This window comes from Tyto alba, unplaced genomic scaffold (assembly GCF_018691265.1).
Source record: "Tyto alba isolate M040663 unplaced genomic scaffold, T.alba_DEE_v4.0 Super-Scaffold_7, whole genome shotgun sequence".
Classification (NCBI taxonomy): domain Eukaryota; kingdom Metazoa; phylum Chordata; class Aves; order Strigiformes; family Tytonidae; genus Tyto; species Tyto alba.
This window is the reverse complement of record NW_024881328.1, coordinates 12,912,851-12,935,563: the sequence shown is the minus strand read 5'-3', so window position 1 is coordinate 12,935,563 and position 22,713 is coordinate 12,912,851. Positions and strand designations below refer to the sequence as shown.

General features: G+C 37.9%; 1 protein-coding gene across 4 annotated transcripts; it reads left to right on the top strand.

Annotated features, from left to right (window-relative positions):
- Positions 1 to 1,159: 1,159 nt before the first annotated feature.
- On the top strand, positions 1,160 to 22,458 carry SEC22A (SEC22 homolog A, vesicle trafficking protein). 4 transcript variants are annotated; one of them, XM_042808494.1, is made up of 9 exons: positions 1,160 to 1,268; positions 2,172 to 2,303; positions 4,737 to 4,968; positions 7,044 to 7,247; positions 9,114 to 9,277; positions 10,554 to 10,748; positions 15,413 to 15,531; positions 17,906 to 17,971; positions 21,398 to 22,458. In XM_042808494.1, exons 4-9 carry the CDS (start codon positions 7,066 to 7,068, stop codon positions 21,596 to 21,598), a joined length of 927 nt encoding a protein of 308 aa, XP_042664428.1. In that variant the 5' UTR covers positions 1,160 to 1,268; positions 2,172 to 2,303; positions 4,737 to 4,968; positions 7,044 to 7,065; the 3' UTR covers positions 21,599 to 22,458. The 4 variants fall into 4 exon arrangements, with proteins under 4 accessions (XP_042664428.1, XP_042664426.1, XP_042664429.1 ...); XM_042808492.1 differs by having other exon boundaries at positions 1,160 to 1,277; XM_042808495.1 differs by lacking the exon at positions 2,172 to 2,303 and having other exon boundaries at positions 1,162 to 1,277.
- Positions 22,459 to 22,713: the final 255 nt, after the last annotated feature.

Below are 22,713 nucleotides of genomic sequence, written 5' to 3'. Positions count from 1 at the left end.
GCCTCCGTGCCACCCATGTCTCCTGACCCCCCGCCTCAGCGCTCCCTTGTCTCATCTCAAGTCACCTCTGAAAACAATTTTTCTCTTTTTGCCAGTCTTCCCTCCACCTCTGTTACTCAACTCCAGAGCCATCGTCAACCCTGCACCCCTTGCTGCAGCCTCGTTTGACATGGAGAGCTCAATTCCTCAGCTTGGCTTGAAGTACTGAGGAGAATGCCTGGAGGATGAAACGGCAAAATTAATCTCCAGCAATAGCAAAATAGCAACTTATGCCTGGCTGCAAGATCCAACAGATCATTTTACCACACCTGGGTCACTGGCATGCAGAGACACTATCCAAGGGGTAGGGAGCGAGATGATACCCTGCTAGTATCTGGGGTTGCCGTAAGTGTCCACTTAAAATAGTTTATGCTACTTAGAGAGGACAGACTTGAGGTTGGAGAATGTTAATGTGCTTCAGTGCCGTCCTCCTGATGCTCCTGAGTGAAGGTCGGGAGAGCCCAAAAGTGCAGCGTGAGGTGTTTTACCTCTACCCCAACACTCTTCACGCTACAAGCACTTGGACAGTGAAGTGCTAACAGATGGTAGAAAAAATTAAATGCGCTGGTGAGGAAATAGCCTGCTTTCATTGGAGATTTGAGCCAACAGACTAGAACTGCATGGTACGGTAGGAAAACAGTGAAGTTGGAGCGCAATCCAGGGAGAAAATTATTCTTCTATTGGTAAAGAAAGTACTTTTAAAATAGGGACCTCACTTTGGGATTAGTAGTGAGATTTTTAAACTTCCATTTTTGTACTGTCACTTATTGTTGAGACACGCCCAGCTGATTTGTCTGGAACCGAGTGGCATTGGCCTAGCAGCTGGGGTCCCCTCGCTGCGCTTCTCCTGGCGACAGCGACGCCGCCGCTGCGCGCGCCCCCCCCCCCCCCGGCCGCCGCGTCCGCTGCCCCAGCACAGGCCTCGCTGCACGCACCTCGGCGCCGAGCACGTGCCAAGTTCCGCGCGCGCCCACCGCGGCCGCTGGCATCCGCGCGGATACACCCGCGGGAAAGGGCGCAGGAAACCCCCCAGCGCTCCAGGCGGGCCCCGGCCCCGCCCCCGGCCCCGCCCCCGGCCCCGCCCCCGGCCCCGCCCCCCCGAGCACCGGCGCGCCCGCGCCCGCGTCACGTGAGGGGTGCTCCCCCGCCGGCGGGGCGGACGCGGACGGTACCCACAATGCCTGGCGGTCGCCGCGGCCGCGCGCCGGTGCCGACGCCGCTCCGCTCCGGTGAGCCAGGTAGCTCGCGCCCCGCCCCGCCGTTGCCAGGCGACGCGGCCTGCCCGGGGCCTGGGGCCTGGGGCCTGGGGCCTGTGGCCTGTCCGGGGCCGGCCCGCCCGCCGGCCTCAGGGGACGAGGGGTGCAGGGAGGTGCCGCCGCAGGGCCCTGCGTATGCCCGGTCTCCCGGGGCCGGCGTCCCGGTGGTCGCCTGATTGCCTGCCCGCCCCTTTCAGCTCCAGACCTGGGGGAGGGGGGAGGAGAGGGGCAGCCGGGGGCGCGGGTCTGCTCCGGTGAAAGCGAAGCGACTCTGTCGCCGGTTTCTCCGCCTCCCCCGGCCGCCGCCCAGCCGCCGGGCCGCCGCAGCCACGGGGACGGCGGCATTTGCTCAGCAGCCGGGAGGGATGGAAGGGGGGGGCCGGCCCTGCCCGCTCTGCCACTCGCGGTTCGGCCCGGCAGGCCGGGGGCAGGACCCCGTCCGTGGCAGCTCGGGCCTCCTCCTACGTGTCGTTTCCCCGCTGAAGCCTGTCCTAGCAGGGGTCTGTCGTTCCCCTGCGTGTCTGTATGTAGGCAGCAACGGGTTTGTGTACGGTTTTGCATTCTGAAACGGTGCGAACACGTTCAAGTCAGCAGCCACGTTGCCTCTCCCTGCTCTGGCTGCCATTGCAAACAGTGCAGGTGACGGTGTCGAAGCCGCCACACACACAAGTGGTAGACGAAAGGGTCACGTTCCCAAACTTTAGAATCTAACTTGTTCCGTTCCCTTAGTTTTTCAGAATCTTTATTCTGTTCCCAGCATCTGTTTTCCCTCGGCTTTGTGGAAGGGATTATATGGGCTACTGGTCTAGGATTATTTCCTTGCCTGATCATACCTGATGATGTCAAAGTGGCTTTATTTGTTGTGTCCTTCTGTAGTGCTTTAGTTTGTAATACGGATTTCTGAAGTGTGCTGCAGAGTGGAAAAATTAAGGCTTCTGCCTGCATAACGCAGCTGTCACAACCCTCAAAAGTGGCAGTAGTTGTCCAGCACTGTTATATACGCTTCAGGTAAGCACAGAAACAATACCTGCATTCTGCATCAAGTAGGAGTGCAGCTTGCAACTGGTTTCCAATTTTATATTTTATGGAAGGTTATCATGAGAGGCAGACATCTTGGCAAGAAATGCCTTGATTAAATTGGTGCTGAAGGCCAGCAAGTGCAGGAGGGTAGGCTTGCCTTTACATGAGATCTACTTAGAATTTCTTTAAATTTTTGTGAAGCCTAGACTGTTTTTAAAAAATTGAAGTATCCTGAGCAAAACCATATTCACAGTTCACTTTCAAACAGTTACTTGTAAAAAATAAGTTATGAGAAGATGTCAGATAGATGTAAAACAATTACTGTCAGATCACAAGTTGGAAGTCCAGTTCGTTACAAAAGACTGGAACATATACCGCTTTTTGGGACTTTTCTAGATGTTGCCTCAGGGTCAAGTACCATCATAACACAAAAATGAATAAGATGATAATCGAGTGTGTCCTAAAAAAAAAAAAAAAAAAGTACAATAAAACAGGTTCTGGTTTCCATCATCTGAGATTTCCTGCCCACGGAAGGAAATGAAACTAAAGCCACATGTGATAATTCCTATTTATGAAAGCAGTGGAGGTTGATGTGTATGATAAATTGGACAGCTTTACGGAGGATGGGGTGACAGGGGAGTGACCATTTAACTTGATTCTTCTCTGTCTGAGGCCAGCTTTCACCATGTTCCCCTTTTCCATGAGGTCTGGGAGTCCTCATTTGCAGAGAGCGCTGTTTAGTGCTGGTGTAAGGGGAAATCAATAAAGGTGGGCCAGAAGTAGATGTAAGAATAGCACAAGCATGGAGTGGTACTTCTGTGGTGTACTCTCCCTGTTGGTGATCGTTTGGAGAGCAGAGTCTCTCTGAGCAAAGGGTAGTGTTTTGTTTTTAATAACCCTTGTGGTTTTTCAGTGAACTTTTCCAGTTGCCTCTTGAATTCACATAACATTTTAGCATTGACAGCATCCTGTGACAGGCAGTTCCACTGGCTAACTGCATGCTTTGTGAAGAACCATCTGTGACACCCGTGAGCCTAACACCTCCTGCTTGGATTTGATGCTCCTCAGTTCTGTCATAAAACGAGACAGCGAACCCAATCGCTGTTCGTTTCTTTGGACCTATAATGGATTTATAGACCATTCGTAGTGGAAGTGCAGTCTTTTGTCATCTTCAAGTGTTTGAGGGATATAGAATTTTTGGAGGGAAACCTATGAAATTTTTAATGGTATGGTGAATTACTTCATGCAGTTTCGAATAGATGTTTTAAAAAGACATGTAAAGATAGTTCTAAACCCACTACCATATCTTTAATGTTCTTTCTTCAATCTCTACCTACATATAAGTCTATCAAATTTACCACTTGGATCCTTCTGTAGAGCCTTACTGTTTTGAGAGCTGAGTAAAGTAGCTCTTTCATTTTGAAGATGTAGTAAACTTATTTTCTATATTAATACATTTTCAAGTAGGGCTGAATGTTCCGTTACAGTATATATTACTCATCTCTTTACATATATGTGATATTACACTCAAAGTGATTTTCTTTTATTAGCTTCATTTTTCAGATAGCTTTCTGATTCTGCTCTTAGGAAGTTGAGGAAAAAGCACATACTTGCACTGGGTGGGTTTTCAAGATGATGGTAACAAAACCTGGCTGACTGGTGATCTTAGGACTGTTCATCTAAACACAGTTTTTACTTTGCGTGATTTCATAGTACATTAAGAGAATTGGCAGGTTTTAATGGAGACTTGTATTTTGCTAGGGAGCCTAATTTTTCTAAATGTAAGTAGGAGTCTTGAAGAAAGTAACTGTTGTTTTTTTTCCTAGATTTATGCAAATATTTATTTACATATAGAATAGACATAAAAATTGGACGAATACCTCTAAAGGGGTCTTTATCCTTTACCTTGTCTGTTGTCCATGCATACATGCTGTTGTTAGTGATACTTATGTTCTTTGTCCTTAGTTGTAGGAGTAAAGCAACTATTGTTAGATTGACTATTGAAAAATCTTAATGCTTTGGAAATACAGATGTGGTTGTGTTGTATTATGTTCTTGAAGTGTCCAGGTTTCTGATCAGAGATTATAGATTAATTAAATTTAGTACATGAGGTAAATGATGGGATTCAGAGCCAGAGGTTGCATTACCCCAAGTTACTCATGTACTGTGCAGACAGACAACTTATTTTCCCATTTGAAATGACTGAAGTGATGGGAGCTCATCAACTTCACTTAAAGAACATAAAAACATTTTAATATTTCTATTATTCTAGTTTTCTTTTTACTTGAGTACCTCTTGAGGAATCTCCCTGGGGTGTGTTCAGGCCTTTCCAATAAGCATGCCCTCACAAAAAGAGCTGAAGAATGTTGTTAGCCAGTGAATACATTTATTAACTTTTTCTGTTTGTTCTTATCTCATCAGATAGCTCAACATGAACTTTAACCGTCAAGATCATTTAAAAAGTGGACAGAACAATATTTTTCCTTCTGAGAGCTGGCTAGAGGATTCTGAGTTTCTCCTCCAGTGCTGTCCTATTCATTACCTTTTCCTAAACCAGGACATGGAGCTGTGTTCCTTTCTTCGCATTTAGTGCTAATGAAATTCTTTGCTTCATCAGAGGAAATGCAGATCCATGAAATTACATTGTGCACAAGTAAGTTAGTGTTAATGATGAGAATGTTAAATTTTGCTAGCAATCATACCTTTGTTTAATGTTTATATCGACATAGCTCCCAGAAATCCCTTTCAGGATTGAGTTCCAAGTGGTTGAGGTGTTTATTGTTGGAGAACCATTACAGGTTAAAGCGCCTCTGCAATTTTGTCATGCTCTTGAGCTGCTGCTGTGGTTATATGATTAGCAGCATAGTTAAGAAAATAGGTGCCATGTGCATTCCAAGTAAATTGTACTGCTGAGAGCATGTGTATGAGCTCAAATAGAAGAGATAGGTAAAAGGTTTAATTTCTAGAATGCTTCACTCCAGCAGGCTAATCTAGAGCAAGTCCTAAAGTTGTTTTGTTTTCTGATTTTGCATCCAGCTGATCAAAGCACTTTGTACTATAGGGAATTCTGTAGTGAAGTGCTGAAGTAACAAGTGCACCTGATAAAAGCCCAAAGGTATTCAGCAGGCTACAGGCAGCAGTGGCTTCTGCTGCTGTTATGACTTTGAAAGTCTGATATGCTATATGAGTAAAATACAAGGATATTAATTTGGGATTTGTTTAGCTAATGTGATGCATCTCAGAGCAGGTCGCAGCTTGATTGCTGATGAAGCTGAATTGCTTAGATTGAAGGTTACAACACATTTTCATTGTTTTCATTATTAAGTGTCCCTTTTTAAGGAGTAAATAGCCTTGAAAGACCTGAATATTGACTATTATTCAATAAGTATCCTGATGCATATCTAACCTTTGGGTAGTGGGAAATAAGGGAGGTGGGAGTTCAGAGAGAAAACAGCTATTTCCTCTCTTTTATGAAGAGGCAGTGATATTTTGGGAAAATGTGTATTCCTAACTTCTCAGAATACAGTCCTTCATTTGCTAAGAATGTAAAGCACCCTTAATGACATAGTTTGAAAGGTGCTGTAAACATGTCAGTATTGCGCACGAAAGCATATTTCAGCTGTATTCAGAAATCTGTTTTCTTTTGCAGTTTGTGACTGCATGGAACTTGAGTAGCATCATCTGAGGGAGGCAAAAATCTATTTTTTTCATAGTCTCTTAAATGATAGGTGTATTACATGGTAGGAGTCTGCAGATCAGTGTTAAGAGTTGAGGAAGTGTTTGCTTTTGGCTTCATATAAATTCTAGCAGTTCGCCCACATGTATGAGGACAAATTTGTGTACTGATACATATCAGATAGGTAATCCTTTTAATGCTTGTCTTCCTAAACTTTTGGATATTTTGATACAGCGTAAGGTTTGAAGAACTTGTAGGTTTTAAAAATGTGCCTTCAGTCTTGAAAGACTGTCTGCAGGCTATGCATTTGTACTGCTAAATGCCTGCTATAAATTTTCTCCTTCTGATTGAGAAATGTTTAAATACACAACTTTTTCTTTTTTTTAAAGTGACTCTATTCCACAAAGCTTTAATTCTTATGCTTTAAAAATTAAATACTGTAAAAACACACAGGCTGTGCAGACACCATTTCAACCTGCTCAGTGTTTGTCTGATAGACACATTTTGCAGATTTAAAGAAAATGGAGACCCCAATAAGAAAAAAGATAATTCATGTTTAAGAAATTCTGTTGTGACTTGGGAGAGCTGGATTACATTCCTTGCTGTCCTGATCCTTGATTTTCTGTTTGATAGTACATAAATTGTGTAAGTCTCTGTTTGTCAGGGTACTGAAGTAACACAGACTGTAATTTTTGTCTCACTAAGCAAGAAGACTCACAGCTTGAAGGGTGCAAGAGCTACAGTAGCATAAAGCTAAGTAATAGTGCTTCAATCTCCACATGTATCTCTAGATGAGGATTTATGGCAGTTCAGATAAAAATACTTGAAAACGTGACATTGATGTCAGATGTGCTGCTGCTTTTCGGTTCATGTAGACTCATAGGTCCTATTCAGTTAGACCTCTAATCTGAGTTATAGTTGAAAATCCTCCCTGTGGCCCATTTTAAGCCTGAGCCCAACATACAATTTGGGAAATTTGATTAATTGCAGTTGACTCTTGTTTTTAGCTTTTAGCTTAATTCTGATTCTTCCTGATTTGTGTTTTGTTGTAGGTTGTTGTTAACTCTGTTGGCAATGTCTATGATTTTATCTGCCTCTGTGGTCCGTGTGAGGGATGGACTCCCACTGTCTGCATCTACTGATTATGACCAGAGCACGGGGATGCAAGAATGTAGAAAATATTTTAAAATGCTCTCAAAGAAACTTTCTCAGCTTCCTGATAGATGTACTCTGAAAACTGGGCAGTATAATATAAAGTAAGACTTGACTTTTATATATTTGCAACATTCTGGGTTGTGTCTAAGTTAAAAAGGTAACAGTTCACATTAGAAATGATTAATCAAACCAAGATTAATTCCTGGCAGTATTTACATATCAGAAATTTAAAACTGAGAAATTGTAGAAAGATTTGAAACCTACTCAAACTTTGGAAGTTTTAGTTTGAAACAGACAGTATTTTTATAAATACTGAAGTTTTTGACCTACTAGAAATATTTCTTTAAATTTCAAGGTTATTTCTTACATGAAAATAAGCAGACTTGTTCTTTGTCATGCTAGTTCAACTAGTATTCGTTTTCTCCTTTTAGTCTACAGAAATTTTAAAAAGTACTCAAATATTTTCATAACTCAATATTTCTGAAAACTTGTGGTTAGGACGTTATAGAATTAGGCCCTTTTATTGTACCTTCAGGATTTCTGTTGACTTCAGAGAAAACACACCCTAAAACCCAAGCATAACTCGATAATTATTTCATATGGCACACAGGGAGTGAGGCAGTGGGAAAGGTGGGAAGGTTTTTTCTCTGTGAAGGCAGTATGTGGTAAAGTCTTGAATGGTTGAATGGAGCCTACCTGTCCTACTGCTCCAACCAGCACTTTCACAACAGTGTTTTCTGTTTTCATGCTTTTGTGTTTTGACTTTTTTTAATAGCTATTCCTAAATTTTTTTTAATTAGTCAGTTTGATAGTCTACCTGCATGACAGCACTGATTAAGTAATAATTAAGATGATGTTCTTTTTTCTTCTGTTTGCAGTGTGAAACTTGGATTATCATGAAGTAATTCTCTGAATCTATTGTTTACTCAGAATTTTGCTTTATATGTGACCTTTCTCTTTAGTATTGGTAACTAGGTACAGCTGTGTGTAGTTGGTAATTCAGTTGCACTTTAGCTCGGCTAAATTCTGATTCTAGTTTAGATATGCTGTTTTAAATGAGGTGAGTAATTTCATCCAACCCCCTAGCAAACATGTGGAACTTACAGTGGTAGAAAGTACTCAGCCTTCTCCATCTCCCATTGGTATATGTGAGTTTCCAGCAATTATCAAGCTTAAACCCAGCATGGACTAAATTCTTCTAGTTGATTTTTTTTTTTTCTTGTTTTTTAAAAAAACCTCAGCTATAGTTGCCTTGTAAACTGATCAATTTAAAAGAAACTTAAGAATAAGACATAAGGCTAAGTCAGGACATTTTTTATTACTTTTGTGTTTGATTACTTTTAATAGTGTAAATTACCCCTTGAGATTTTTAAAAAAATTGAATGTGTCATGGAAGTGTGAACTCTATTTAATGATTTGCCTAAATGCAATAGGAATATGTATATTGAAAACTTCCCTTTTTAATTTAATATTTTCTATCTCTGGTCATCCTTGCAACTATATTTGGAGAATGATAAATCCCATATTCTATGGAACTCCCCTCCCTCCCCCAGTCTGAAGATAAGTTTTTGCATTTTGGAGATGCACCACATCACATATTCTGCATTTGAGATGAATGAAAAGAAATTATGGGACAAACATGCTGTGTTTCTGTATCCCAAAAGTTTTATGTTATTTTCTGTTCTATGTATGTGAGAGTGTGTGCATATGTATACGCACACACAGATACATGCACATGTGACACAGCTTCTCATATGATTGTACAATGTGATACTAAAGTAAAACATTGCCTAAGAGTAAATTGGTTTTCTTCTAGAATGGTATTGGACTTTTCAATAAGCATTAATTCCTTTCCTACCCCAGAGCAGTTTTTGCTTTTCTGATTATAGAATATGAAATCAGGCTACTGAAGCAGCCAATTACCTGGATTTAAATTTGAAATTTTGAATTTGTTGTCTCAATTATAGCTTTATAAGTTCTCTGGGAGTAAGCTATATGATGTTGTGCACTGAAAATTATCCCGGTGTCCTGGCTTTCTGCTTCCTGGATGAGCTTCAGAAAGAGTTCATCACTACCTACAATATGATGAAGACAAATACTGCTGTCAGACCATACTGCTTTATAGAGTTTGGTAAGGATCTGACTTTTTTTATCTTGATTCTCATACTAAGACAAATGAGTATTTAAATAGATGTGCAACTTAACACACACAAAACAAAAATGTCCAGGGCAGTTTATATCTGTATTTCAGGTGGATTTAGAATCTGATTTAAATCCCGTTAGAGTCAATAAAGAAATATTTTTATGGGCATTAAATTAGGCTACTAGGGTTTTATCCAAAGTTGTTTATAATCCTTCTGTTCATTCCAGTAGGTCCTGGTTTAAGCCTTGTGTGACCAAATCTGGAGTTCATCTTCTCCTAGTTAATAATACTAGGAGCTGTTTGACTTCATACCTGTTGAAATACTTAACCTGTAAAGGCATTGAGCTTCATACATTTCTAAAGTAAAAGATTACAATTTCATGTTTGCTCTTAGCTGTGTTGTAATTTTTGTTCAGTGCATGAAAGGGAGAGATGTTTATTTATCTTATGATGTAGTGAACCATTTACTCTTCTGTCATGCAAGTTCCAAATACAACTAACCTCATATATACCAGGTAACAGCTGTTATGGATTCCATTAATATCTGTCACTTTAATACTGTATGCTAGGAGGTTATCTTAAATATTCTTATAAAACACATTAAAGCAAAAAGTACTGCAGTTTTAGAAATATAGGGAAAGATATTCCATTTGGTTAATTCCTGTCTATAACTCAGCCAGGCAAGTTTTAACAATTTCTGTATAACATTGTTGTCTTCCTGATGAAGATTGCTCTGAATGTTCTTCTTTTGTTTTCCACCAACACCTTTGTTCAACTGATTACTAAGTTGGAATGCAGGTCTATTACAGTCTTTATATCTGTGTAATACGGTATTAATTTTCTCTGCCTGAATATTTTGCAAGCATGTTTCATACTCAGGTGGGTTTATACTTGAATGCAGGAGTTAGTTTTTTCATAAGGATATTTACTGAAGTAATGGAAAAGCTAGAGTAAGTGCAGTAAATCCATTGTATTAGTAATGCCTCCAGTCTCATGCAGTGAAAAGTCATTTGTTTATTTACAGTTACTAAGTAATTAGATTTCTAGAGCTTTTTTTTTTTTTTATGAAGAATTAAATAGCCCATGAAAACAGAATAACCCTCACAAAACAGAAATAGTATTCCGAAATCCAAGATAAATACAAGCATTTCAAACAACACATTTCAATTTGTGAAGTATGTGATACATAAAGCTACATGGTCTTGGATTATTTAATTAACAAAAGTCCATAAGGATATACCTTTTTATTTTAAATTTTACACAGATAACTTCATTCAGAGGACCAAACAGAGATATAACAACACACGTTCTTTGTCAACAAAGATGAATCTTGCTGACATGCAGACAGAAATCAAACTGAGACCACCTTACCAAATTTCCGTGTCAGAACTTGGTTCAGCTAATGGGTTCTCACATTTATCTGCGGCAGAATATAAGGGTACTGGTAAGATATCTGCAGGTAAGTTTCAGACTTTTGTTTTTGTATCCTTAAATGAGACAGATGCAGGGTAGTAGAATTAATCTTTGATACTTTTTTCTTTAAAAAAAGGTTTTTCACAGTGATGTTCTTAAAGTATAAAGCTGCCATGACCTTATGTGTACTTTAGCTATGCTCAAAGTGCGTATCTTCCCATGGCACTCAGAGAGAAATGGGTCTATTCAATGGACTGCTTTATTGAAGGGAAAAAAAAATGCATGAATATAAGCAAATGAAGATGATTGCTTACCAAGTTGATCTTTCTTTTTCTGACCTTTTAAGATTTATGACAATTTTTATTATTTCTGCCCCATAAGATCCAATGATGCCATAAGCTAAGAGCATAGTGTCAGCAGTTAGAGCAGCAGAAGGGAGAAGCATCAATTTAGGAAGCATCTGTGATGGTGAAAATCCAAAGAGCTTTGCTGGCTAAAAGTTGTACTTTCTAAAATAAGTGCCTTGTATGCAATGTTAATAATAGTATTTTTGTTTATACTTGCCACATTCATTTAAGTAGTCATTAATTTTTTAAAACTAATTTTTTTCATGTGGGAGGTAGATACGGAATTGTGTGGTAGAACTGGGTTAAAGGTTTGTGCTATTAAGTGAATGCTCTGGATCAGTTTTGAGGCCAAACTTTCGATTTTCCCAGCAGGACAGAAAACTTAAAACTTGCCAAGTCCCTGCGCTAATACATGGACTCCACACATGAAACTGACATTAGCTGATTTCAGTCTTCCAAGTTTAGTGGAGGAAAATCATAAATAGAACAAAAGGAAGTGTTTGTTTTAGTTAGTTAATATCTTCCCCTTTTTTTCCAGAAGTATCTCTGTCTATAAGGCTGGTTATCCTGGGCAGACATACATACACTAATGCCATTCACTTCACAGTGTCCAGATGAAAATTACAATTGTAAATCTAAACACTTCTTCCAGTTTTGTAGTAGAATAGAATCAGCTTAGTTTTGTGCAGTTTATATATATACGTATATTAATGGGATAATACAGTGGCAAAGATATCCCAATTACTTTGCTTACTCATAAGGATTCCTCTGGAAGATTGAAAACTACTTTCTACTGAAGATGAAAAACAAACAGAATCACTAGGGTGCCTTATTTGTACTGCTGGCACCATGATCCTGAGAATTCTAGGTACTGTGAGACTGTAGAAGTAGCTTACAATCTCTGTATTTGCAATTTAACAGTATTAGCTACAGATTCTGGAAAATTAATAAAGGAGAAGTGGGAAGATGTTTGAATTGTTTAGAAGAGTGGAATCTTAAACAGCACTGTATATACTTTTAATCATCTACTACTTACATGTGTCGGCTGTTTTCAAAGGTATATAATGCTGTGATACCATTCTTTTGCCACTTCTGATGCATACATCATTGTTACCTCACAATGTTCTAGTGTAATCCTGGCTTTTGGAAAAAGTTATGGTGACAGAAGTGGCAACTGGTTAACTCTTGACAATTGTCTGGATTCAAACTTTCTTCAATTGGAGAAAGAAATAATAATAAGCATGAGAGAATTCAGCCTGTGTCAAAATTGGCTGTATTTTTAAAGTTGTCCATGTAGTGGGAGATGAGATTTTTATCGCTCTTCTGAGTAAAAGTGTTGGAAGATCGTATGGACCTAAATTAAAATGCATAAGGACCATTTCCCTTTTTACTATGAAGTGAAATTAAACAATAATTGGCAGATGATCTTCCAACTTTTTTTTCGCCTACCTCTCCACAACGTGTCTTATAGAAGCAGTTCTGTCGTTGTCTTTTCTTTCCATGTCAACTTTCTTCTGTTTTTTTGTTTTGTTACTCTTTCAGTTACTTTCAACTTTCTTCTTCCTCTGAATTCCATAGATCTCTCTGTTCAGTTATCCACTTCTTTCCTTGAATTGCTGTAGAAACTCACCATCAAAGGGCTGTACGTTATGAGAGGTTTGCACTTTGCTCCTTCTTCAGCTCTTCAGATTTAGATGCTATTGAATAACTGTCTTTTTTAGCAAGTCTGCTAGTAGTTTTTTAATTCTTTACATTCACTGCTTCTCTCCACCCTTGAAAAGAACTTTGGATGTTTGCTACCCACTCAGTTGGCTAGACTTCAAAGTTTCTCCTTTGCTCTAAGGACAAATTCTCACAAAAAGATATGGTTAGCGTAGTGTAATTTCCTGAATATGCTGTCCTGTTAAAAAATATGACTTACTATAAGTGTATTAAGTATGTTAAGTTGCATAGCATGCACACGTAGGAAGTTAGGTAGATGCAAATCTTGTTTTGTTACACAAAGCAGCAGAATTTGATGCATTAGTTTTGGCTATGCTGATGAAGCACTGTCTGTTACTTGCTTATACTTGTAATTCAGTATGTATCCAAGGTCTAGTGCCTAGGCTTCTTATATTGTTAAAGTAATTGAAAATAGGAGCCCTTTTTTCTTTAGTGAAAGTTGTGCTGTGTAGTGAGGAATAGGGGTAATTATTAATATGTGAAGCATAAAGCGTGCAGATTATGAATAGAATTTTGCTTCAAAGGTGAATGTAGGTGTTGGCAGGCATTAGAAATAGGGTGACAGCATGCTGATGTGTGATGTTTTAGGTTAGGATAAGTTTACTGTTTTCTGAGCTTTTTTTTTTTAATGAAAGGACAGTTTTCAAATCAAAGGTAAATTTTTGCCTGATTGTGTATTTATTTTTTAAATAAACATCCTTACAAGTAGTACATTTTCTCACGTTGTGTATTTCCTACATTTTTATTGAAATGCCAACATTTACTTTCAGAAATTGTGCTTTATTTGATCCTTGGCTTGTGTTAGACAGTTTTTGATATGGCAGTCATCATATTTTTAAGATATATGGGTGCATCGACTCAAGGTTAACTGTCCTTTACCCTGCCTTCTCTGACACTCCTTCATTCTTCTGATTTGATTTTATTTTTGTGTATTTAAATGACTCTTGTTGCTTTGATTGTAACAGTAAAATTTATTAAGCCCTGGAGACTTAATGACTTCACTAATGGTATGCAATATCTTTTATTTTTTTTGGATTTGTTTTCATACTTTAATAAGAGAAAAAGCTTAGTATCTTATAATCCTTCATAGACTGTCTTGATTTAGCTGACAAGACTCTTTATTGCCCCCCATGGTTCTCAAAGAAGTGTTTTAAATACTCTTTTAATACATGATGTTTTAAAGTTACCCTGATACATAAGGAAAAGAAGAGTGGCTGGAGAGCTGTGCAGGGAGAGCAGTGAACTAATTTTATCTGCCAGTTAATGAAATGCAATTACTTTTGGCTAAAAGAAGTCGCGTACACCTTCAGCTTTTTTGCCACTCTCTAGATAAGATGGTTTAAAAAAAAAAAAACAGAACAAAAAAACCAGTTAAGAGTCACTGAAAAATAATGGTTCGGTATTCAAATAGCATATCTAACCTTAACTGAGTGATTGCTGGTAGTATTCCGGTAATATGCACTACAGTTAGAAAAGCAATAAGCTCTGAAAGTTAAACACAGATTGTGCTTTTGTTTAAAAAAACCACAACAGATTATACTATTAAGTTCAGCACAAATGAGTTAACTGAACTAATTTTGTGTTTTATTTTTAAGTTATTACACACTTGTAATTAGACAGCCCTGTCTGCTTATCAATGTGAACTAGCTTTTGTCATTTTTTCTTTAGGTTCTCTAGCTCCATAAACTGTTTGGAAAGCTTTTTTCCTGGATCTGTGTAATGCAAACAACTGGGATTGACACCCCTCTCTCTATTAATGTTACAGTTCATTAACCTCATTGTTCACATCTTTACAGTTCGTTGATTTGAACAGAATGATTTAAGTATGGCTCGGTAGTCCTATTGTTTTCCCAGTGTTGCCTAGACTGTTAAGAGTTTTGCATTGTTTTTTCATATTTGCTTTCTGTTACTAATTATGGAAAGGCACAGTAATGAGGAACATACACAGCTGTTACGTACTTGTGACCCCAGAAAAGCCTAAAAGAGTGGGTGTGCATGGAAAAAAAAAGGGTGTTTTAATTTTAATGTGCTTTATAAGAGATTTCTAAGCATTCTTTGGAAGGTCTGTATAAGGTTGTAATATAGATACTAGCTTAGTTTCAGAACTGTCTTTTTATTTGTGTCTTTGATAGCACTCACTGGCTGTATTTTTTAAGGTAGGGAGTTGTAATAGCTTTGCCTCATAGTGTTCCATTCAGCAAACAAGCTAAATCAGTCTCAGTAGCTCTGCATTATTGTTAAAGAAAAGTGGAGGTTGTGAGAGAAGCTCTTAAGTACATGACTTATTAGCTGGCTTGTAATTGTGGACAAATTTCACTAGCAAGTGCATCATTTGCCATTGATTTCCTGGCATGTCTGAGAAGATTTCAGTACCATACTGAATAAACTGAATGTATTGAGTTAAAGACTAAGTATAATAAGACAATTATATATGTGAATTGAAGGAAAGTATGCTTTTTGTTAAAACTTGTATTGAAATATTTAAAATGTTTCTTTTAGAAAAAAGTCTGACATACTGTGGTTTGCTTCAGTGATCTCTTCTTGAGATAGAAACCACTGAAAAATGAGATTACTATCTTACTAAATTTCTAAAGACATTGCTTTGACCTTTGATATTTCTTTTTGATCTTCTTCTTTGCAGCTCCCCATCAGCGTCTGGAACCTGTGACTCTGCCAGGGATTGTCTCATTTGTGCTTAGTCTCTTATGTGGGGCTTTGAATTTAATTCGTGGCTTTCATGCCATAGAAAGTCTTCTCCAGGTATTGTACATGCTTATGAATTATGAGTTATGCATCACAGTAATCATAATATCACCTTAGAAGATGCTTGTTATGTGAACTAAGTCTTGGCAGTTTTATTTTCAGAAATATTGTCTGTGAGGTCAGACCTCTGTTTATGAAACCAATATTGTTTGTGATCCGTGCATCCTTCTTGAGTGTGATGCATCATTCATTGAGGCTGTGAGTTTCAAAAGCAGTAGGAGGTGGGTGGCCGACTCCTTCCCAAAGTACATTGGTAGCAGCGAGTATGTGAACATAATGTTCTGTTTTCTAAATTTATGCCAGGGTATGAGACGTTTAATTTTAATAGATGTTATTTAAAAACACTTGAGAGAAATGATGAACAGCTTTGAAAATCTGGCCAATTTTTTGGGAAGGTCCACAGAGCAGGGATCTTTAAACAGGTTTTGTAAAATTGTTTTTTTAGAAACCTTTCTTAGTTTTTGTTTGTTTTTAATACATATTCTTAAGTACAATGCTTATTTTTTTTGTGTGCTGAACAGATCAATTTAAGGGAAACTGTGAAGTAATTTCTTCTAACCCCCCTCCCCCCCAAGATCACCCCCCTCACCAAACAACCTCCACAACAAACATTTACTTGTTTCTGAACTCTGCTCCGATCCTCTCTATAGCCTTTCAGTTTCTTTCTATTCCGTTTCTCCTGCTAGTTGTACTCTCATTGCTACAATGAAAATAATAGTGGTTAATGATTTCAAGCAATTCAAGTAAATATGCTGGTAGTGCTTGCAAGCACGTACAGAAAGTTCATGTGCGTTACCACAAAAAAAACTTACTTAACATTAAATGGCTCTACTGTTGTGGTGATGGAGGTACAAACTAAAAACCCAGTGAAAATTTTTGAAAGAAAATGAGAATCTTTCTGCTTGGCTAATAGATAATCATCTTATTCAAACATATCTGGACTTTATAACTGCAATGCTTCTGATACTTAATGAATTTTTTTAGGGAAGTAAGGTAAAGATAATGATCTGTATTCCAGTTGTCTTACATAATTATTGATACATGTAAGGATTTCATAAAGCAGTAATGTTTGAGATTACCTTTCTGAACCAATGGTAGATTAACCTATTTGAGTGATGATAGGGCAGCCAATTAATTTTATTATATATGTTATTACATCTGGAGATAATAGATGGCAGTACAGATAGAAGCTATGTTTTTCTTAATTTCTGACAGTGAGGCACACTAAAAATCCATTAAAATTTTTCTTAATTTACTGTATTATGAAAAAATCCACAAGGTTTAGGGAGAAATAATCCAAAACATGACTAACGGAAGTTCTTTTGAGAAGTCATTCAAAAGCTTCTCTGAATTAGTGTTTCCTTTATAATTAGTGTTTTTATTAGGGTGTTGACAAACCTAACAGCCTGTAGCTATACTCCAGCAAATGTGCAGTGGCACCGAGACAGAGATTTAGGTTTAGGAGCATGCTGCATTGTGTAGGTAAGTTTTGTGTGCAGACACACGAACTTTTTTCTAGTCAACACTGTAGATGGAAATGCTTCACACTGAACATACTATGAGCAGAAACAAGGTGTAGTTTTGAATGGACCACCTTCTCAAAATTATATTTACTTTCAAGGAAGAATATTGGCATGACTACCCATTCTTTTTCTGGGAATGTTTTTGTTTGTCCCAGATGTTTTGAAATGCAGTTAGAAGAATCACTGAGCAAGTAAATTTATTCTGCTTAGCTCTATAGAAAATATAACAACCCATTTGAGTAAGTTTTGCTTTGGTTTTTAAACACATAATAGAAAGATCTATCACTTCAAGTAAATTTTCCCATCTTTTCCTTCAGGAGAACTTAATTTTCCAATAATCGCTCTGATAAATTCACGTGCTTTTGTTTGTTCTCCCTGCAGTGAGGGCAGAGCTGCCTGTGTTATTCTCTGTGTAGAATTTTACCACTCTCTAGTGGCCAGTTTGTGTCTTATCCTTTTATCTCGTTTCCATTTTGTGAAGCTGGAGGAGGGCACAATTCTACAAAGTTGATATTAAAGGTAGAGCGTTTAGACTTGAATTTTTAAAGGCATTGGGAAAAGGTAAGTATGCAGTGTTAGAGCTGGACTTCCTTTAGGGCTTTTGAAAATCTCAGCATTAGTTGTCTGTTCTGAATAAACATTTTGGTCAGATTCCAGATCACGGTGTTTGTTTTCCAGGCATATAAGTGATGATTAGTGCTAACTCTTTTGGTTTAGTGTAGTATAGGAATTACTATAAATCTCTGTGAGACGATTTTAACATACAATAATTAATAACTTTCATACTGTAAACGTCTGGTATTTCACTGAAACATTGTAAAACATGCCTTTTTGTTTTATTTTCACAGAATGAAGGTGAAGATTTCAGCTATGTTATTGCATTTTTTCTTGGAACAGCAGCCTGTTTGTACCAGGTGTGTGCTTCTTCTTGTATAATTCACTAGAGTTTAGAAACATTACCTGGTCATGCATAAATGTCATCATGTTTTCTTAAATGTCACAGATACTTGAATAGGGCGATTATGAAAATAATTTATGCCCTGTTTTATTTCATTAATCATAAGCTGTCATACAGTAGATTGATACAAAGATCTTCTGTTTGCTGGCATTTTCCTCCAGTTAGCTGATTAAGAGATTTGGTGTACTTTTCTGTCTGGAGCTTACAATTTATCTCTAAAGTCACAAGCAGTGGAGATTATATAATTTCCTTAAAGTAGTAGTTTCATAGTTCAAGTAAATTTAACCATCTGAACAAATGCCTGACTGCTTCTTTCCTTTGGGATGATTTGAAGTAAATACAGTAATACCTAGGCACTACACCCCAGAATTTTCCTCACTTTGTACAATATTGTGCATCTCCTTCCTTTTCAAAGCTTTCAGCCACTTTCCACTATGTTTCCTTTCTCCTGTCTGATATGTCATGTTGCATTTCATGGCTGTAGTTTTTCCATTTCTGCATCTGAATTTGACTTTCCTATATAATTTGTAGCAAGGTATTCTGGTGCCCATTGGCATTTGTCATTCAGTGACACTGCTGTTATGTTTAGCCATGATGATATTGAGCCATGCTCAATTGCTGTTATTATAATTCTTTTGACTTTTAATCTCTTGCACTTGTGCAGTATGCAGTTTCTACTTGTTTCCACGTGACCATGTCTAGTACAGTGTCAGACCATAAAATAAAATCATGTCTCAGGATTTTGCTTTTACATCAGACTTTTTATCAGTCAGCCTTTTGTCCAGGTTACCTGTCATCTTCATTCTCTAGAATTTATTTCTAGCAAAATGTCGCACTAAAACTTGCATTCTTCACCACTTGTTGACTTTTCATCAGCTTCTGCCTTAAGTAGTTCTTCAGATTGGTGTTATTTTTCCATGCCAACAGTCTGTTCCTTATCAGTTAAGGCAGAGCTGGTCCATTCTTTTTTTTTGTGTGAAAAATACACATTCTTTCCTCCTCTCCTGAATTAGAAGCCTCTTTCTTTATAAAGCATTCATATCTGTGCATTGAGACATAAGGATATATGTCTTTCCCCCACTGTCTGACTTGAACAGAGCTGTTTTAAAGAAGGAATCTGTGCAGCTTGGAATGTAGGCTTTTTCTTAGTATTCAAACCGTATCTGTTGAGACTCTTGCTGTACACCCTCTGGTGTTCATCAAGAGAAACACAGCAGTGTGTTTCTAGTTTCCAAGAAAATATTTGTAACCTAGGTGTGCAGGCAAAAACTGAGATTTACATGGAATATGGTGTTTTAAGCTTGCTGACATGTCTGTTGTTCCTCCATGGTTTCTAGTTTCTTCTGAAGAAGAAAATGTACCACAGTAACAACTGTCTCAATTGTACCTGAATTGCAGAGTGTCGGGAGCTAAGCCTTCAGTCATTTCTTAACATTTATTTAAAAAAAACAAAAAAAAATTAAAATATTATCTGAAGTAGCACAGAGGAATCTTCTACATAAAAGCATGCTTAGTAGTTGCCAGGCTAATGCTTCCCTTTAACAGAAGAAAAAAAAAACCCTTGGGAATTTCATAGCAGCACTTGTTACAGTAAGGTGTTAAAATGACAGTGTTATGGCCTTTTGACTGGTGTTCTGTTTTGTAAGTGGCAAATCTTCTAGCACCTCGAATCTAGACTAATGGAAAGATAAATCTCAGAATTAATTTAAAACAAACCTTCAGTAAATTTCACAGTTATTCAATATCATGTTGCAATAATGTTTCTTAACTTCTCTAATATTTTTGGTTTTTAAACCCTTCATATTTATTAATCATTTTGATGAGGCATATCCTGACTCTTACTTTAATCTTGGAAGCAGTTACACTTTTTCATGTGTTGTCAGTGGAGGCGACAATGCTAGGAAATTATCTGAGTTCTTACGGCTGAGATACTAGTATCAATTAATTGCTTTTTTAGATATGATTTGTAAAACTGTCAGCACAAGTAGGTTGCATTTGCTCCGCTCAGAATGGCCAGGCAAGTTCAGAGGAATTCCATCTAGATTCTGAAACACGCGTATTACTTATCTCTAGTTTTACTTTGCTTTGGAGGAAGGATGTACAAATCTTACTGATACTGTCAGTACTCACATCTCTGAAGTTATTTAGATATCCAGAAATTACAAGTAGTTTTATTAATCTCAGCCACCCTTACAGTGGAAATGCATGCTTTGTAAGAAAGTGGCTGTTTTGAATTGAATATAAAGTAACCTCTGTAAATTGCATTGTTCAGTTGCAAATGTACAATGCTTTGGCCCTTTTTTGAAAAATTAAAAAACATGAAAAAATAAAATAAAAAAAAAAGTAGAATTTCTCTGACTGATAAAACATGGCAAATGCCCAAGAAGAACAGAAATGATACTTAGATAATCTGATGATGTATGCTGTTAAACATGTATGTGAGCATGGTTCTGTATCCACTGGGAACAGATGTAGAATACAAAGTAAACCCAAATTACATTGTTACTTACCTAGAAGCACAGCAAAAACTTCGGTCAGCAGACAGAAATGTCTAGAATCCACAGGAGGAGCAAACAGCTTTTTTTTTTTTGTAGAAGTCAAGGAAGTAGTTTGAACAATAGCAGAAGTAAAAATAATGTCTACGTAAAAGGTATGTCTTAGAGATGAAAACTGAGGCAAGAGACTTGACCAGGTTGCCAGTTGCAGTAGGAAGAAGGCAGGGTTAGGGAACTGTGGGCAGTCCTGACATTCTGTGTTACACCACGGTGTGCAAAAGCTGACCCTTAAAACGTGGTAGAATTACAGTAGAACTGTGTATTTCTCTCCAGATGTGATCCATGGGGCACCAGCTGAAGAAAGGCGGTGGGTATTTGTGGGCCTCTCCACATCTACCAGTTAATCCTCTGCATTAACCTGAGCAGGACACTGGCTTGGTATCTACGGGATTGCCTTGTGCTGAGTGTTCCTGGCTGTAGGGCCCTGGCATTTTCCCTGTCCTTCCCATTGCTTTGCCTTGAAGAAGACTTAAGACTTCCTCTCGTTCCTTCTCTGTTTCTTGGGTGGAACAGAGTATATTTTGACCAGAGATTGCTGGGAACATCCACTTCCCTTTGTCATGGGCCACTCATTATTACTGCAGGTCGTAATCAAATATTATAAGAGAATTGTTCTCAGTGAGGGTTTAATGAAAGCAAAATGTAACCTTGTATTGATGTCGGGTACTTTTCACCCTTCCATGACTGCTAAATTGATACTGTTCTTACATGTTTGATTTTGACTTTTACTTGGTTTTGATTTGTAATTTCTCAATGACTAGGTGGTGTTTCTGCAGTGGAAGTTATTTTCCATGTGGTAATCTGATTTCTTTTTTATTTCCTAACAGTGTTACCTGTTTGTATACTACACAGGCTGGAGAAATGCCAAATCCTTTCTGACTTTTGGGTTAATTTGCCTGTGTAACATGTATCTGTATGAACTGCGCAACCTATGGCAGCTCTTCTTTCATGTGACTGTGGGAGCATTTTCTACCTTACAAATTCGACTGCGACAACCACAGGGAAAGTCCCCTGATTACAATGTGTGACAAGTTCTGGAACATTTAGAGGCAGTCTTGTTCCAACAGTTATTCACTCTCAGGAATGTAAAGCTGTTCTCCAAAAGAAGAAGCTGTCTGGATGGGGTGCTTTTTTTTTTTTTTTTTTTTTTTTTTTTAAAAAAAAAGAAGGACACAAGAGAATATGTGACTAGAAGAGGAAAATGGGTCATATCTATGTGGTGAAATGTATCTAGGGACACCAAGTTTGGGGAATTTGACTGGTGGCATAAAGAAGCTTCATTCAAAATTATGTTAATGGAAGGAATGTATAGAGTATGTGTTCTGCATATCATGCAAACTCTTCACTTCCAAAATCAGTTTTGCCTTTGTGAGGCAGTACGGGATAGGCTAAATAAATAATATTGATGCTATTGCATATTAGCAAACTAGATTTAGAATATGTAAGATACTAAATTTTGGAATGTTTTGTTTCACATTGACATATATGTGAATGTTTTCTTAATTAAAATGTAGCCTGGAAACTCTGTTTCTGGGGATCAGCTTTATGGCACCTGTGGCCCTCTGTCTAGTGCTATAAATACTTTAACATTTTTTCATTTATGATTTCTGTTTAATTATCCCTTGAAAGAGATCTATGTGGACAGCATTTCTTTTTAGTAATTATTCAAAAAGTTCTGCCAATTAACCCAAGATTTTTGGACGCTGTGTTTGAACTCTGGAAAAGGTTGAAAGGAAGTCGATTGGTGAGTAAATGGAGCGACTTGTGCTTGTTGGACTATTGTTCTTCTTTTTATATACTTTTAGAAATGGATGAATAATTAGTTCAAACCTGAGATAAACAACTGGTGACAGGAAAATAATAAATCAGTATGATTAGCTTAAATGAATAAGACCAGGGGTTTTGTTTATTATTCTGGGTTTGTGGGTTAAGTGGTTTTGTACTGGATAGAACCTTCTTGATCTAAATTTGTGTTTAAGAGAACCGTTGTATACTCCTGAAGTTGGTGAATCAACTAGCAAACCCCAAACACATAGAAAATAGAATAGCAACCATGTAGTACCACCATGAGTTACACTGTTTTGTTTGTTTTTTCTTTTTTTTACGATTATATGACATTTATTTATGATGTCTCGTAATGTAC